Source organism: Hydractinia symbiolongicarpus, chromosome 2 (assembly GCF_029227915.1).
Source record: "Hydractinia symbiolongicarpus strain clone_291-10 chromosome 2, HSymV2.1, whole genome shotgun sequence".
Taxonomy (NCBI): domain Eukaryota; kingdom Metazoa; phylum Cnidaria; class Hydrozoa; order Anthoathecata; family Hydractiniidae; genus Hydractinia; species Hydractinia symbiolongicarpus.
This window is the reverse complement of record NC_079876.1, coordinates 30,574,750-30,593,577: the sequence shown is the minus strand read 5'-3', so window position 1 is coordinate 30,593,577 and position 18,828 is coordinate 30,574,750. Positions and strand designations below refer to the sequence as shown.

The window sequence follows — 18,828 nt, the reverse complement described above, 5'->3', positions numbered from 1 at the left end:
CAACACATCTCACTCGGTCTTTAAAACAGGGTTACCTATCTGATTTCTACACCTTTTTAAGGGTTTGGAGTAAAAGTATCAAATGATTCTTTCCATATTGCCATATGATTCATCGACTTTGTGCCTTTTTAATTTTCTATTTCATTTTTGACAAGCAATTATATAACAATTGATTTGTGTTATTGCAGATTCAACTTTTGACCAATAGTCACACTGTTTCTAAAACTTGCCCAACTAACTAGTAACGTTATTTAAATTAAACGTCTTGGTCAGTAGTGACGTTTTCCACCATTTTTTTTTTTAAATTCTGCCTTGTTTATCTGCCTTTACGTGGTCACATCTGCTTAAAAAAAAAAGCTACCTTACATTTTATTTTTAATATCGTCGCTCGGCCACTCATCACGAGTAAGAAGTGATAAGTCAAAATTCCGCTCATACTTTGTTTCGCATTATGACCGAAAAAGCTTTTATGGAAAGTGTTTTTTTTATTTATTTTCAGGATTATGTTAAATATATTTATGTTGAATACTTTTGACTTAAAATAGTTATGTTCGAGATTGGAATCGAAAATAAATGAGTTGGAAGGAAGTTTTCTTTTTCAAATATGCGTAATTAATTTGTTCCATATAAAATTATTTCAAGTTTAATGAAATAAAAAAATGAGTGAATTATTGAACCCGTTTGACATACCGAGATGTTTCACTGCAAACCCAGTATATCCGCGATTAAAGTTCATTATTTGAAAGCCTTTAGAGTGTCTCCTTTTTGACACAAAATTACACAAACACATCATCATTTCATCATTTTTTTCTTTCCTTGATAAAGAAATTTGTGCACAAAATTTTTTTATTACAATGCGTTAAAATATATAAATTAAACATTTTATTACTAGGCATTCTGGGTTCATATTTGCTACGAAATAGCAGCCATAAGTCGCAGGGAAATAGATGAGCTTAAATGCCAATCACATATACTCGTATACAAAAATGACTTCCTACTCCAAGAAATATTGTAAGTAAGACTCGTGTCAACAATAACCTAAAGCACAAGCGGATAAATTGTGTGAAACCATCCAGTAAATTCAGTTTTTCCTTTGTGATTGTATTTTTCGAGAGCTTCAGAATTCTTCTTTAATTGCGAAAGTAACGTGCGAGTATTTGTTTGTTTGTTCGTTTTCTGTCGTTGTAGCTTCTTTTCTCTTTACGTTTTCTTGGTAATTTTTACGATGAATTCTGATGGAGTCCAATATCTTTTTGCTCCATTTGAATTTGGTTTGCTTAACATGATTTGTTGAATTTGACGATTCCATACTGTGACAACCTAAAAAGAAATTACGATGATGCGATGATTTCTTGATTTTGATTTACGCGAGTCCAAATATGTCTAATCTATAAAACAATTTAAGCACTTTGATTCACATTCTTCAATTATCTTGTGATTCGGGAGAGATGTTGCCTGTATTGTCTATAACGTTTTAGTTGTGGTCGAAAAACAAGATCAAGGTTGCAGTGACCACCCTTCAATTTTTGTTTTGGCAAAAAATTGCAATTTTAGGAAGCAATCTTTACACCGACAAGATGACCTACATACAAATGGAACTAAGTTATTGAGTTATTAGTCTACAATTATTGTTAGTGAAAGTTTCACCAGAGTTTGCTTAATTTTTGCGCTTTACAGACTGGGCGTCGATCTCTTCGTAAAAGAGGCATTTCAAGAATGATGATGCTCTTATACACAAACTGCACACCTGTATTTGTTGATCGGTGTGAATACATGCTCGTACAGTTTGCTGCGTTATATCCACGCGATGTTAACCTCCTTCTAGTATTATAACATTTAAAAAAATACTCCGAACACTGGCAAGTAATATCTTTGAAAATCTTATATTTAACTTTAAAAGTACAGTTATATAGAAAAAAGATTGTATTTAATAATTGTTCTTAAATTACTTTCTTTGTGGGTTGAAAGTGTTTTTATCATCACTATTGGTTTATTCCCACCAAGGAGAAGCTATACTGATAGATTTTTCAGACTGAATGTAATGATAGTTTTCATCTAACTTTTTAAATTTAAATTTTTGCTTTTGATCTCCGAATTTTTGAATGATTGGTTTGTTTTTGTTTCAACAATAATAGTAGAACAAAAAAACAAAACCCGGAGAGATAACCGAAATTACGTTTTGTTACCCAATGTGTGACACTGTATTCAATTTCTGTAAACAATTTTTATTGTTGCAACTCAGATGATGAGTTATGAAACGTCAGGTAATCTGAGATAGACAAAGGCGAGTGGAAGTAGAGAACATTTTACGCTGAAAACATCGTTGTGGTATTGAGCACTAGCATATACAAAGACACTTTATCGGTAAAAAATCGTTGTTAAAAAGCGACGAATCTTTGGCTTGTTGACTGCTATTTTTTACCGACGATTTATTTTCCAAGAAGGTATTTACACTACACGTCCGTTAATTCGAACACGCTAGGGACTAAATTATTTGTTTGAATTAACGAATGTTCGGATTATCGGAAGTTCAGAAAAGGTTTATTTACTTTATTATAACTTTACTACAACTTTTAATAAAAATATTTTAACGTTGTTTGCTTCGAGATGGGCAAGTCTCAAAATTCCTTGTAAACTTCATTTTATTGGAAATGCCAATTTAATCGATAAATTGAAAGAAAGATGCCACCATTGATGCAATAAAAATGAGAAAAAGAAAACGTTTTTTTTATTTCCCCATAAGATTTTATTTATATACAACATTTATATACAACATTTATATACAACAAGGTCGAATTAACGAGCATAATGTAGCCTTGGGACTAAAAAATTGTTCGAATTAGCGAAATGTTCGAATTAGCGGAGTTCGAATTAAGCAGCTCAAAATATAAGACTTTATTAAACCAAACTCAAGGGACTTAGCAATTTATTCAAAATAACGGAAAGTTCGAATTAAGCGGCATTCGAATTACCGGATGTCTACTGTACAAATAGAAGAGCATATGTGACATATCTAACTTGGATGCGCCGTCTTGTCGATCCCTACTTAAGGATCTGTTGTAATAAGTTAGTGGTGTCGCTTGTTATACTTTACATAATTTTTCATAATAAAAAAGAATTGCACAAGCAGTTAGAATAGATTACAGCTACAAATATAACTAGATCACAATAACAACTGTAACATTTGCTTCTTTTTTTTATTAGACAAATGCCCTTTTAGCAAGCCAATGGAGTGACGACGTAAACAGCGTCCATCCTCTAAGTTCTCGTGGATGAATTGTTTTAAAATCCAAAATTGCTAAACGTATGCATTTTAACTACTTATTTTTAAACTACGCATATAAAGAGGCACAATTTTAGAGTTGTGACCATGTGTTTCTCAATGTTAAGAAATGCCCTTTAATTTTTGATGAAGATTACGGGCTAATGACAACGTAACATTGTAAACATTTAAAAATTGGATTGTAAAGTAATGATGATACTTACGAAGTTTTGAGCAATGTAATAATTCTTCTTTCTTAAGCTTTAAACTTTTACTTTTTTATATTTAAATGTTTGAAAGTGTAATCTGCTTTTATAGTAACAAATCACGTGACAGCGTGAGTGTTTAGACAATACATGTGTTTGGTTAAAAAATACGACAAAAAGCCCTGTGGCTTGAAGATTTCCGCCTTAAGCAAACATGTTGGAAAGCAATTATATGCGTTGCGATCGAGGACAGTATTAATTTAAAAGTTTAAAATGCCAAAAAAAATAAAGGAGGTTAAAAACACGAAGAAAAAAGTTGTTTGAAGTCGTCTGTAAAGGTCGTTTTTTTTAAATCAGAGAGAGAGAGAGAGTTTAAGCCTGATTGCATCGTGATCACTGAAATAGACAGTTTTAACGAAGGTCTCGATTTTAAAAGTATTTAAAACATTCTCACGGATATAGACATGGTCAATAAGTGAACCTGATATATGAGTTGGGGAGGTTACGACTTGTTTATATCCAGTAAGAAAATCATGGAAATAGTTATCATCGCTAAATGCATTCACATTAAAATTTCCGAGTATAATATCAACAGTTTCATTTCCCAAAAAATATTGAATAAGGTATAATGACTCATCTCTATTGAGGGAATTTGTACGATATAGAAGCAAAACTGCTTGTTTTGATAGCCACTTCTTAATTTCCTTTGGCTTGAAGCCAAATCCTCTTAAATTTTGAACAACCCTTTGTCCTTTCCATAAATTTTGAGGGTAATAATAAATCTCTTGAAGTTTAGAGTTTGACATGTTTTATTTATGAACATCGTTTATTTAGCTCATTTTGTTATGATGTAGCATGACAAAAAGTGACTTGCAATCTGCTCCGGGAAGGTAGAGTGTACGATGTTCAACTTTTTCAGTGCTGTTTTTGATAGAAAAAATCCTTTAACTTTGTCACATAAGTAAACAATTTCTGTGGTGGTCGATGTACCGACGGTGATGTCAGCAATGATTGCGCCTTTGATACTGATGTCGTTATTGTTCACAGCACGGAGACGATGTCGAGTTTTTATCAAAGCGTTTTTACTACAATTCAATTGTGAAAGCAGTTCTATTCCTGCTGTACAGGTTTGAGCGCCAGTATCAGCGATGGCGCTAACTCTGGTAGGTTGAAGTTTATTCAAAGAAAACGATTTACAAAGTTTCTGATGTGCAGATGAGTTGAGTGAAATAGAGATATTTACTGTTGGCTGTGGGGATGGTTTTTGTTCGATGAATTTATCATTTTCCCATTGTCCGTGAGGTACGCCATCTAGTCAGAAGGACTCGGTGATGCTACCAAGGAAGGAAGTTCCGGCTGGGTTGGATGGATCTGGGGCGTCTTGAATGGCGTCTTGAATGGCGTTCGTCTTACTGCTCATGCAAACATTCGCGAAATGGTTAAGTTTTCCACAGTTATTACATTTTTTGCCTTGTGCTGGGCATTTCTCTCTTCCTTTTGGATGACGGTTGTGTCCACATCCTCTGCATTTTCGATCTCCTTTCTGATAGTTTGGGCGATTGTTGTCTTGTGACTTCTGTCTTAAGTCACTACGTTTGTTGCGTTGGTAGTCGGATTTGACGCCGCTTACATCTGATTGGGCGGGCAATGATGGTTTGAAGTGCTCCGTGGCTTGGGCGGTTGCTTCGAGTGTAAGGAGGTGGTCTGTCATTTGGGTAAGTGTCTCTATGGAAGTCATTTCACTTAAGATCTTTGTGCGATGGGAGGAGCTCAATAATCCTGCTATGACTTGCGACATAATCATATTTTTGGAATACGATATTTCACAGTTTTGGTCATCGCAGTCACATTTACGTGAAAAGTTGCAGAGCATCGCTTGAGATTTTAAATTTTGCGCATGTATTTATATAATTGCAGAGGATCGAAATTCATAAAAATTAACCAATCAGAAACGAGCTGATAATTACAGTTAATTACGGTAATTAACATTTTCGGACCTGGATGTAGGTAACTACTTCTTCTGTAGGGCTGGTAACCAAATCTCAGGAAGTTGAGACGAGATGCTGTTTATGTGTTTGTTACGTTCTACACTGTTGATGGTTTCTTTAATCTTCCTGGCCGTTGTTCTGGATTCTCTGTCAATGATTTTCTTCTCATCCCAATTAAACTGATGACTTCTGCTCCAGCTGTGGTCCGCAATTTCGTTTTTCTTCACATCTCCGTTTCTCACTGCGCGCATATGTTCTTGTACTCGTTGCTTAAACTTTCTTTTTGTTTCGCCTATATACACTGCATCACAATCTTTACACGTAAACCTAGAAGAGCAAAACAATGTTGTTTACGAAATCCTGTGACTTGGGACATGAATTGGGTCCATTGTTCCTGCATGACTTTCTGTTGCTTTTGCATTTCTAGCACCATGGCCAGAGCGGCGGTAGTTGCATCGGTGCCGGCGGGGGTCGGGGCGGTTGGGGCGGCGTCCTCAGGGTTCGACATTGCAATTCAAGGCGGAGTACGGCGATATAGCGGGAAATCTTTGAAGAGCGAATCGGCGTGTGACCACGATGGCGTAAATCCAAGATGGCGGTGTGACCAAGGAATAATAACAAGCGAGAGTGTTCGGAGCACTCACAAAACGACGAAAAGTGAATACAATTGCGATAACAAAGCGAATTAGTGAGTAAACAATGTTCTGTAAAATGATGCAGCAAGTTCAAATATGTTTGATGTATGTGTAATCGTATAACTTCGAGTGAAATAACAAGTTTTCAGTGGTCTGTGAAAGTTTTTTTTTTTTTTGAATGTTTGTATAACTTACACAGTTCGAGTTCACGTTTGAACAAACGAATGATGGATTCGAGACTTGGTTTGTTGAAGGAACAAGCGTCAAGGAATCGAAGGTTGTAGGTATGATTAAACTGCTCGCAACGCCATGTATAAGGATGAGATCAATAACTGAGACAATGTTGTGACTTGCTGATATGCTATAATCTTGAATAATAAATGCTAGATCATAACGGGTAGAGTTCCTAACATAAGATAAATCGTAACAAGTAGGGTTCCTAAGATATAACGGGTGATATATATACAATTCTTTTCACCAGTATCGGAACATTCCTATTTTTCATCATCATTAACTCAGCAATGTGAGGGATGTAGCTACAAGAAAAATGTTATCGATTCTCTTGTATCAAAAAATAAATATGTTAACATTACAAGTTAAAACTGCCAACAGAGTGAAAGTCTTCAATACTAACAAAAGTGTTTCTACATGGCGAAAAATAAAGACAGACCAAAAAATGAATTTTTACACTGGCATAGTATCTATTGCCATGTTTGAATCAGTATTTCAACTTTTAAACCCATACTTATCTAAGATCAGATACTGGAGAGGCCCTAAACGTGCAAATAGCTACAGCAAAGTTAAACGTACTTATTCTACTCCAGCAACATCGTGACGAATTTTTGCTAACTTTGATGAGGTTGCGTTTAGGTTTACTAAATGAAGACCTTGCTGACCGCTTCGGAATTTCACCCACTATTTGTTCCAACACTTTCACGACATGGATACAGATTTTAAGCAAAATTCTGGGCAACGCTCTTGTTGTATGGCTACCAAGAGAAGCGATTAGAGACAATTTACCTGATGCCTTTATTAAAACTGGACACTCGAAATGCATAGTAATTATTGACTGTACTGAGGTGTTTATTGCAAGACCAAAGTCTTTACTAAACCAAGCAGCTACATGGTCCGATTACAAGCACCACAACACAATAAAATTCTTAATTGGTATATCACCTGCAGGTTTCATAACATTTTTATCTGACTGTTATGGTGGTCGGGCCAGCGATCGATATATAACAAAGGATAGTGGGTTTTATGAATTGTTAGAACGGGACAACAAAGTAATGGCTGATAGAGGGTTTCAAATAAGAGAAGAACTACTGTTAAAATTTTGTAGCTTGAGCGTTCCACCTGGTGCTAGAATTAAAAGTCAGATGACATCAACTGAGTGCAAGAACACTAAAGAAATTGCCAATCTACGAATACATGTGGAACGTGCTATTAATCGTGTGAAGTTCTACCGCATCTTGAAAACTGTTTTACCTATTACTATGATGCAGCATGCTGATGAGATTGTCAAGGCATGTGCTGCTCTATGTAATCTTAAGCCCAGACTTATACGTTAACAAACATGATTGTACAAGTTATTTATTCTTTTTTATACTTTTAATACATGCTGTTGTAACTAAAGTAATTCATTTGTTGTTGTTGTTTTCCCTTTGGACAAGATCCTTGGCCTTACTTTAACAGACAAACTAAATTCCAGGGCATCCTAGCACTTATTTCCATGATGCTTTCAAGTTTTTATTTACAAAATTTTGCAACAAAAAAAACAAATACGGCTTCAATTCTAATGTTTACATTTTTATGAAATTTTATTGGCCGGTTTTGTTTGTCTTAGTGATTTGATTGGGTCTGCGTGCGTAACATTTTCTTTATAAATAAGCATCAGGATTACTCTGAATTTTGTGGGTTGTTTGTCGGGAGTGATTCTATTTATTTTCACCTTAATTTTTTTCATTTGCTGCCCGATTTAATTTGATAATACATAGGGTCAAAAAACGCAGATACAGAAATAAATGTGCAAAAAAAGTTGTTTATTAGAAACATCATTTACAATATATTGACTTCAAGTAAAAATCATTATAATAAGTAACAAATTTAGACTTCAAGTTGTTCCACAATGGTTCGTCATAAACTATAGTGTCGACTAATGTTCCATGAGGTGTCCAAACAACGAAATAACAAAGTTTGTACCCAGTTACTGCCATTTGCACTTGGCACTGTGTGTGATATTTGTGATTTTTATTTAAAACCACCACGTCCTTATCAACCACTAAGTAGGGTAGCCTAACATTCAGATCGGTCGGTGACATATGGTTGACACTAAATGGGCACTTCACCTCCAAGCATGCTGGCAAACAACAATCACATGTCATTATTCGGTCAGGGCTTCCACCGATTACTGGTACCGATCTTTCTAAAAACAAACCACACTCACTCAACTTTAAATTACGATGTTTCTTTTTTATTAGTTCATAAAATGAGTTTACAGCCTCAATCTCCATATCCATACCATACTTTAAGGCTGGAATGTTTGGATTAGCAAAAGTTAAACCAGATACTCGTTGGTTCAATGCCCACATATTTACGCAGACACCACCACCTCTACTAATTTTGTCCATTTTTGTGGAAACTTCGTGGCACATTGAGGCAGTGATTACACCTTTTCTGTAGCTAAACCATAATTCGTTAGTACTTTGGCCCTGTGTTAGTTCTTCAATTTTCTCAATATTTTCCTTTGTCAAGTTCACATATAACTTTTCCTGGAATTCACTTGTGTTATTCGAAATGTCTAACACATCTTTTACACTAGGAATCAGCCTGAGTTCTTCAGCTGACTTGCCTGAAGTTTCACAACAAAAGTCCACTTCTGGTTTTGGCACAGCCGTGAACAAAATACTCCCAGGGGCTATTTCTTGAACAGCATTGGCAATATCGGTCAGCTGAAGCAATTTTGTGTCACAGTCAACAAGTGGATCAAAAGTCTTTTTTGGTGTTGACACTAGAGCCCGCTTTTTTTTTCCTCGTTGACCAAAGTCGTCACGATTTAACTTCATGTCTTTCACTTTTATGGTAGCTACCCCAGCATGATTTGGCAGCCATTCATTAGCTTTGCTAGTACAGGCAGGGTTTGTCCCATTCTTACTGCTGCCTCAATTCGATATATTGCAGCGGCTACATGATTGCAAGTTTGGCTCATACCTGCCATACACGTACAATAACAACTTCTTATTGTAACAGGTTTTTTTTTTCAATAATTAGCCACAATTTTATTTCCCAATCTTCTGCGCAAGCAGAGTATGGGAGCGAAGCTCGATAACCCAAAATCCTCAGCAGTTCATTTCCCAAATCTTACTGAAGGTGAAGGACGTGTGCGATTTGTTGGTGTTTGCGATTGGTAAACTTCAGCTATGCTAATCCGTTTTTAATTCTTTTTCTATAGCTAGCTATATTTTATTATTTTTCCATAAGTAGTTGAGAATTATATTTATTCCTTCTCTTATATAATTTTATTTATTTACTTACTGCTATAGATCTAAAATTTATGGTGAGCTGCAATCAAAATGGCAGACACCTCAGCTCCAAAAGAAGGTGGTGAACCCATAGTGTTTCCAATGGATTTTTTAACTAAGCTCCTTCCAGCCATGCAACAACAGCAGCTGGAAGCAATCACAGCCCTAGGAGAAAAATTTTCTACTTCCTTGAACAGCCTCCGAGCCGATGTTTTAAACAATGATAATAACTTCCATGTGGACCGCAGTGGAGACAATTCTCCTGGTCTAAGTCATGGTGCAGATAAACAAAATGAAGCAAATGCTTCCATATCTGCAGATCACCCTAGAGGAAGGAAAAGATCCAGGTCTTCATCAGCAGAAACTTGCCTCAGTCATGTAGAATCTAGTTCTTCTACTAGGAGGCCTAGTAAAAAAGATGTTGATGTCATAAGTACATCAGCATCCAACCAATTGTATGATGGTTTAATGAATGAAATGCTAGGGCAAGAAGACAACCAGTTAGAGGACCCAGACCAAGATGTCTGGTCTGACCTCATCAAAGAGTATAACGATGAGGACTCCTTTGGCACAGAAGTAGCTCCACCTTTAGCATCTATGGCTAAACTCATGTGGTCGAAGAAACTTACCAATGAAAAATTAAAAGGCAGACTAGAAAAAGTCCAAATTCCCACGAATTGCCGTTTTTTGTCTGTAAAGAGCTGCAATAAACCTATATGGGCCATGGCAGACAGCAAAAGATCAAATGATCTGGTATTGCAGAAACTGCAAACCACTGTTTCGAAAAGCCAAGTGCATATCTTACAATTGGCAGACCAAATTATTAAGGCACCCAAACAAGGAAACCTTATTGTAATAGAACCATCCATTTTATTAAATTTGGCTAAAGATGCTCTTTGTCTAATCGGTAACGCCAACCAGCAGCTAAATCAGTATCGAAGAGTCGGATTAATCGGTGCAATGCCTCACCTAAAAGGATTGGCAAAGGATGTGTCTGAAGAAGACTTGTTGCTGTTTGGAGATGATTTGGACAAAAGAATCCAATCATTGCAAGATGAGGAGAAAACTAGTAAAGTGCTCTCACGACCATCTACACCATATTCAAAAAATAATTTTAAAAAGTACAAACAGCCATCCTCCAGTTATTCCTCCTCTGCAAAGTATAACCAGTCAAAAAACGAGAAGACCTTCTCAAAAGATCGAAACCACTCCCTGAGAAGGTACACTTAAACCCTGAAGTACAAAGGGTACAAAGGGAGAAAACAATGGTAGGTAAAGACCTTGTTGTTGCTGACCTTGAGTTAGCAGTTAGGCGTTATCAAGCTTGTAATACTCACAAATTTTTGGAAGTTTGGAGGACTATCACTTCAAACCAGTATATTCTAGACATAATTGAGCATGGGGTTAAAATTGAATTTATTAGTGTCCCAGTGTCATTTTACCACCCAGTGAAGTTTTCACAAAAAGATTGTATAACTATAAGTAAGGAAATTCAACAACTTTTACAAAAGAAGGCAATCCAGCAGGTACAAGCAACAAATAACGGTTTTCTTTCAGGTATATTTATTGTCCCTAAAAAAGATGGTAGCTCAAGAATGATTATCAACCTTAAACAGTTAAATAGATCTGTCAGATATCGCCATTTTAAAATGGAAACACTGCAAGATGTTTTATGTCTTATCAAACCAGGTGTTTGGATGGGAAGTATTGACTTAAAGGACGCATACCACAGCATCCCTTTTCATATTGACTTCCAAAAGTTCTTAGCTTTTTCTTGGGATGGACAGTTTTACCAATTTCTAGCTTTACCCTTTGGATTTGGTCCAGCTGTTAGGATCTTCACCAAAGTTTTTAAAGCGCCCTTTAAAGTACTAAGAGGGGCAGGTCATGTATCTGTTGTATATATAGATGATTCTTATTTGCAAGGTGATACTTATGAATCATGCCAAAGAAACATTACAGCAACTGTCTCACTTTTGAGCAGCTTAGGATTTACTGTACATCCAAACAAGTCAATTCTTGTGCCTACCCAATGTATGGTGTTTTTAGGGTTTGTGTTAAACTCTGCTCAGATGACAACAGCCTTAAGCGAGGAAAGGGTCATAAAATTAAAGTGTCTATGTAAGGACTTGCTGTACATGCATCACCCCACAGTTAGGTTTGTTTTCAGGGTTATTGGAACATTAGTTTCTGCCTTTGATGCCGTGAAGTATGGCAAGTTACATTACAGGTCCTTGGAGACAGATAAGAATCTAGGGCTCAAACTAGGCCATGGAAATTTTGATTCAAAGGTTTTTATTTCAGAGTTTTCTATTAAGGATTTACAGTGGTGGCTCACAATGGCTCAGTTTACCAGACCTATACAATTGCCTAAAATTGATCTAATTTTATCCTCTGATGCTAGTCTTCAAGGATGGGGTGGCACTGACGGAAACTCTCAAATAGGGGGGCGTTGGTCTGAAGGAGAATTACCTGAGCATATCAATACTTTAGAGTTGTTGGCTGCATTTTTTACACTCAAAGCCTTCTTGAAAATAAGACATTATAGACATGTTCAGTTAAGATTGGATAACACCACAGCTGTGGCCTACATAACAAAGATGGGGGGCCTTCACTCCATTGCTTGTAATAAATTGGCTGTTGAAATATGGGAATTTGCTAGAACATGTGATGTTTGGTTATCAGCTTGTCATATACCTGGTGTATAAAATACTATAGCTGATTATAAATCAAGACAATTTCAGGATAACATTGAATGGTCCTTGAATGTAAAACAATTTAACATAATTTCCGACATTTTTTGGAAATTTGATATTGACCTTTTTGCATCCAGACTCAATGCAAAATGTGAGGATTATTTTTCTTTAAGACCTGATCCAGATGCTAAAGCTGTAAATGCCTTCGCTCAGACCTGGTCGAATTTAAACTTTTATGCCTTCCCACCATTTAATTTGATTGGAAAAGTTCTTGCAAAGATAAATATAGATCAAGCCACAGGCATTCTTGTAGTACCTTTCTGGTCTTCGCAGCCTTGGTTTCCTCAAGCAATTAATATGTTATACAGGACACCTGTGTTATTTCCTCCTTCATCTAGATTATTGTTTCTACCGGGAACAAAAAGACAACATCCTCTACACCAAACCTTGTCGCTGCTCATGCTGCCTGTCTCCGGGAATCGTTACAAGGTAAAGAGCTTCCATCAGACACTGTCGATATCATTGCAGCATCATGGAGAGAAGGTACCCAGAAACAATACTCGGGTCCAATCAGACGATGGATACAATATTGCACTGGGAGGTCGATTGATCCCTATCATCCAAATGTGAAAATGTGTTAATACACCTTACTGAATTATTCAAAGGTGGGTCTGGATATAGTGTTTTATGTACAACTAGAAGTGCTATTGCTTCAGTTGTTTCAATCAGTGGTTACAGTTCTCTTTTAGAGCATCCATTGATAAGCCGTTTTATAAAAGGAGTTTTTAATATAAGACCAAGTACCCCCAAATACTCTTTAATATGGGATACAAATGTTCTTTTTACTTATTTAAAGTTTCTTAGTCCTAACAAAGATTTATCCTTTAACGATATTAACATCAAGCTGGCTTGTCTCCTTACTATTTTAGCAGGTCAAAGAGTTCACAGTGTCCATAATATATCTGTTCCGTATACAGATTTGACAGACGATGTGATGCTATGTCACTTACCTGGCTTGCTTAAAACAACACGGCCTAAAAAGACTGATAGGACCATGATGTACAGGGCATTCCCTTCTGACCCAGATTTATGCCCACTCCAATGTACCAAAGCCTACCTGTCAAAAAGAGAACAATTGATATCTAAGGAAATTGCTCCGCTTTTTATAACTTTTGGGAAACCTCATCATGCTGCCTCTAAGGATACACTATCAAGATGGATAAAATCAGCTATGACCTCAGCCGGTATTGATACCAGTGTTTTTTCCCCAGGCAGCTGTCGTTCAGCCTCTGGGAGTAAAGCAAAAATTACCGGGGTACCTCTAGATGTCATTTTAAAGTATGGCACTTGGAGTAGGGATTCTACCTTTTATCGTTATTATTATAGAGATGTTATTGGTAGTGTGACAAGTCTTCATGATCTTGGTGCCTCGCTCTTGGACTCAGTTATGGAAGCGACAAGTCATGAATCTTAGTTTGCGTTCTTTTTACATTTACATACTGATTGTAACATTATATTGTTAAAAGAAGTTTGCTCAGTTATTCAAATTTTCTTTATCTTATCCTTCTCACCCTTTGTTTTGTTTTCACCACACTCGCTGGCCGCGTTTATGCTTTGAAGTCTCATACTCTGCTTGCGCAGAAGATTGGGAAATAAAATTGAAGGATTAATCGAGTACTTACGTATGATGATTGATCCAGATTTTATTTTCCAAATCTTCTGCGTAAGCATGAGGGTGCCCTGCCCTCCCTGCCCTATGCCTTTTTGGCTTTAGCAGGTACACTCGGCCAGCGAGTCACGTTCTGTCTTCAAAGTAGGATTTTGGGTTATCGAGCTTCGCTCTCACCCTCATGCTTACGCAGAAGATTTGGAAAATAAAATCTGGATCAATCATCATACGTAAGTACTCGATTAATCCTTCAATTTATGTGGTGGATCATTCAAGTTCTGTGACTTCTTACATTGTCCTTTAAATATACAATATGGGCTTCCAGTCAAATCATGGTATAAGAGTGGCTTTACCCAACCAGATGTATAGTAACTATAAGCTTTGCAATTTTTATAGTCACTCAAATCCTTGCTTCCCAGTTCTGCGGGATAAAACATTAAATAACTGAAAATGTCAGGGTACAATAATAAAGGCCAAAAGGCCATGCCCTCAGCTTCATCGCGCCATCCATGAGGTATCTTAAATGGATCTGGAATAGTCCTGCTGTCGAATTTTAATTTGCTTTCATAGTCATTTTTTAGTTCGAGCTCGATTTCAGCAGCTCCTTTCACAGGCTGAACTTTATTTTCTATAGCAGCAAACACTCTTGCAACTAACTCTTCCTTCTTAAGTTTTAAATTACGAAGTCTTAAAAAGACTTTCAATTCTTCAACTTTCATCTTTGAAATCCATTCTTAAATATAAATATTGTTGGTTTTTGTTAGTGAATGATGTTTATACTTCGTTTGCTCAAGTTAAAATGGCCTACGGCTTTGGAATTTTTCACCCCCTCATGGATCCCAGGCCTCCATATTGAACGCGGTCACGGCAGTGTCGGATTGGTGTATCATTTCACATTTAAAGTCAAAGCAACCTAATAATATCGGAAAAATATTGCTAAATACATGATGGTACCAACATGTGATGCAACCGTTGTAACTCAAACGGACTGATGCTGTTACAAAATCAATGAAATGTAGCTTTCGAAACTGTTTCTATTTCCTTAGCACGCGCTAACGGCTTGGATTTGTTCAACTGTATATAATGACTTATTGACCTAAATATTTAAATAAAGAGCTAACGGAGCGTGCAGTGTATATGCGGAGTTCCAGCATTTATGCCAAAGTAAGAACAATCTTAATTCTTGAAGACCAATTGTCTCATTTATCACATTTATAAGGTCGAAGTCCCCATTCAGTTCAATCAAATCCCACAATCTATCGTTTCACCTTTTAAATTCAAAGCAAACTAATAATATCGGCAAGATAGCGCTGAATACATGATGGTACCAATATGTCACGCAACCGTTGTAACTCAACGGACTTATACCGTTAGAAACTTAATGAACTGTAGATTTGAAACTGTATCTATTTCTGCAGCGCACGCTAACGGCTTTGATTGGTCCCATAGTACGTAATGACTTATTGATCTTAATATTTAAATAAAGAGTTAACAGAGCGTCCAGTGATTGATTGATTGATTTAATTTATTTACCGTCGGTTATTATATACAATAGTTCTTTAAAAAAAAAAAATATTTTGCAAAAAACTAATCAAAACCGACCAAATATTTTTATATATTTACAATTTAGATGAAAACTATAATAAATAAATAATGAATAAATAATAAATAAAAGATAAACATACCCCCTCTCCCATTTTCGTATTGATTACGCAAGTTATGGAATCAATTGCCGACACTCTGTGCATGAACAGTGAGAGCCATTCCATTTTTTAATCATTTGCTTAAATTTAACTAGATCTTCGCAACTCTTCGTATGAAAAGGAAGTTTATTCCAAACTTTTGGGGCTAAACATCGCAAACTGTTTAGACCAAAGGTGCTTGTTTTTACTCTGATGGTTTTTAGGTTGTTCATGTTTTGACTTCTTACCGGCCTATCAGTTTCCTCAAAAAGGAAAATATCTTTCATGAAAGAAGGACTGATGTTTCTCCGAATTTTAAATATTTCTATGCATAAATATCTGTGCCTTAGTAATTCCATATAATGTTTATTTGGGAGGCAATCAACTGGTCTTGGGTCATCATGAATAAAACTTAAAGCCCTGTTGTGGAGTTTTTCAATTTTCAAAAGAGATTTCGAAGAAGAGAAATGCCAAACTAAGGGACAATAATTAAAATTTGCATACACGAAGCTTTGTGCTAAAATAGATCTTGTTTGCAAAGATAGTACATTTTTAAATCTAAATAATGCATTCAGCTGGGCTGAGGCTTTTCGACAAAGATTACTAATGTGCAAGTTGAAATTTAATTTATCATCAATTGTTACTCCTAAAAGTTTTACGGACCTTTCTGATTGTATGACTCTATCGCCAATGTTTATTTCAAGCTTCGAGTTATCAATTTTGGCTCTTGGTAGAAGGATCGAATGAAATTTGTTTGGATTTGCTATCATTTTGTTATTATTTAACCAAGAAAGGGCAATTTCGGATTTCCTTTCTAAAGTCTTAATGAGATTTTTAATAGTGTTTGAATGTCTGCGTAATTATGTAGGTCACTATTTACAATAAAATAAAATAAATCATTCATAAATATATTAAAAATAATTGGGCCCAGCACAGAACCCTGAGGCACACCTGACAAAATTAAATCAAGTATACTATACTCCGCATTTACTCGTGTGGATTGTTCTCTGTTTGTAAGATACGATAGAATATACGCAAGTGATTTTACATCAAAACCGTAAGCATGAAGTTTGGCTATAAGTAGATCGTGGGGGACACAGTCAAAAGCTTTTGATAAGTCCATTAATATTGAACCAACCACATAATTCAGATCCAGTTTTTTTTTCCAATCCTCTAATAGGCGTATCAATACGTGATTGGTGCTATAGTTTTTCCTGTAAGCAGATAAGTACACAGAAAGTTTTTTTCCATGAAATACATTATTTGCTCTTTGATTATTATTTCATAAAACTTAGAGAAAAAATTTAATACACTAATAGGTCTAAAATTATTGAGACTGTACTTTTCCTTGCTTCCCTTGTCAATTGGTGTAACAACCGCACGCTTAGCTTTAGTTGGGAAATAACTGGCATGGATGCTACTATTTAAGGCATTTTTGAGGGGCAATATTAAGTGCTCACTAGCTAGTTTTGCAAGTTTTGGCGGTATCTTATCTTCGCCTGCAGACGCTTTAGTGTTTATTTTTTTAAATACTTTTTTGATTTCTTCATCACCTATTTCCTTAAATTGAAAATTTTCAGACACATTTTCAATATTTTCTTTTATCTTTAGGATACTTGGATGATTTTTTATAGGTTTTTAAAATTTTCTTAATCAACTTTTTCTTATCTGTAAATGATTTAAAATCAATAGAGGTAGGTTTAATACCACTTCTTTTTTCAACAATATTTATGAAGTGGCTATTCAATGTTGTTGCCACTTCATTTTCATCTGTAATCAAATTATCGTTTTGGATTATCGTAATATTTGCATTACTTAAGCAATTTTTATTGGTTAAAAAAGGTTTCATAACTTTCCAAAAAATTTTTATTTTCGACTGCTCCGGCCTGGGTTATTTTTTTAAAATATTCCTTAACAGCTATATTTCGTAATTTTACGCATTTGTTTCTTTGTCTTTTATAATTGGCATTGTTTTCCTCAATTTTATCATTGTTATATTTATATTTAAACCTTGACCTAGAGTATATAGCCTTTCTTAATTCTTTATTCATGAAGGGAGCATCGTTTCCACGCAATGTTTTCTGTTTCAAAGGAGCATGTTTATCTACTATATTTCTAAAAATTACTTGAAGATTTTCATAGTTCAAATCAGGATCGGCAGTGTCACAACAAAAGTCAGCAGCTTTTACATCAGCCAAAAACGTCTTTTCATCGAAATTTTTATAGTTTCTATAGAATATTTTCTTTGGCTGTAAACGGGCTAGATGCATTTTTAAAAATGTAATTATCATTAGATGATGGTCACTTAATCCTGTTTCAAACGCTGAACTATTTTGAAAAGACCTATATCTGTTTGTCAATAAGACATCAATTGAAGAGCCTGCAAAGCATGTTTTATCTTTAATGAGGTTTTTGAGATTGAAAATATCACAAAGTGACTGCATCTGCCCATAGCCACTATCACTTGGATTATAAAAATCTATTTTAATATCACCCAGAACAATAATATTGTCTCACATTTAGAAAGAGCATTGTTAAGGATTTTTTCCAATTCATAGAAAAATTGTGTTAAGTTCAAATATGAAGGTGGCCGATAAATACTAATTATAATCCATTTTTTATTTCTAATAGTAATTTCAGAACTGATAATTTCATTCTCTACAATTCCAATATTGTGTAACTGTTTACAAATGACCCCTTTCCCAGCATACTCAATTAAACCTCCTCCATGTATGTGTCTGTCCTTTCGGGTTCTAATTTCATATCCGTCAATATTAAATTGAGCAGTTGGAAAAGATTCATTCAGTTTAGTTTCTGCAACTACGAAATAGTCAGGAGAAAATTTAGACATGATCTCTCTGACGTCGACAATTTTATTTCTGACTGTTTATATTTAAGTAACCTAAAAGAGGATTATCGGGATTAGCAACTCTAAGTTTACAGATACTATCGAGCGGGCTATCAGGTTCGGAATTTGAATTATGTGTTTGGTTAAGATCATCAATTTCATTTTGTAATAACAAAGGGCTAATTTGTGTTTCACTTGAATTGGAAAAAACTTGTGCCTCTTGTGGTGTCTGAGTTCAAGGACCTATACCCAAGACTGGAAGTGCATGTTGTGGTATAAAAAATGATTAAGATAATATAAATAATTTTTCGCTAACATAGTCTT

The 18,828-nt window shown here is 35.5% G+C and overlaps 2 protein-coding genes across 2 annotated transcripts; one reads left to right on the top strand and one right to left on the bottom strand.

Annotated features, from left to right (window-relative positions):
* The first annotated feature begins 9,713 nt into the window (after positions 1–9,713).
* LOC130630612 (uncharacterized) lies at positions 9,714–13,004 on the top strand. Its single transcript, XM_057444175.1, has 2 exons — positions 9,714–10,877; positions 12,704–13,004. Exon 1 carries the CDS (start codon positions 9,742–9,744, stop codon positions 10,837–10,839), a length of 1,098 nt encoding a protein of 365 aa, XP_057300158.1. The 5' UTR covers positions 9,714–9,741; the 3' UTR covers positions 10,840–10,877; positions 12,704–13,004.
* A 3,486-nt stretch (positions 13,005–16,490) lies between these two features.
* LOC130630108 (uncharacterized) lies at positions 16,491–18,507 on the bottom strand. Its single transcript, XM_057443506.1, has 6 exons — positions 18,174–18,507; positions 17,509–18,054; positions 17,364–17,426; positions 16,999–17,209; positions 16,608–16,870; positions 16,491–16,528 (listed from the first exon to the last, which is right to left on the bottom strand). Exons 1-6 carry the CDS (start codon positions 18,505–18,507, stop codon positions 16,491–16,493), a joined length of 1,455 nt encoding a protein of 484 aa, XP_057299489.1.
* Positions 18,508–18,828: the final 321 nt, after the last annotated feature.

Bases quoted from the DNA above. Each gene is read 5' to 3' on its own strand.
- LOC130630612 (XM_057444175.1), top strand. From the start codon at position 9,742: ATGCAACAACAGCAGCTGGAAGCAATCACAGCCCTAGGAGAAAAATTT.
- LOC130630108 (XM_057443506.1), bottom strand. From the start codon at position 18,507: ATGTCTAAATTTTCTCCTGACTATTTCGTAGTTGCAGAAACTAAACTG. The intron at 18,055-18,173 runs GTGAGACAATAT...ACCTCATTAAAG, and splicing joins TAACAATGCTCTTTCTAAAT to ATAAAACATGCTTTGCAGGC. The intron at 16,871-16,998 runs GTACAGTCTCAA...ATCTGCTTACAG, and splicing joins GACAAGGGAAGCAAGGAAAA to GAAAAACTATAGCACCAATC.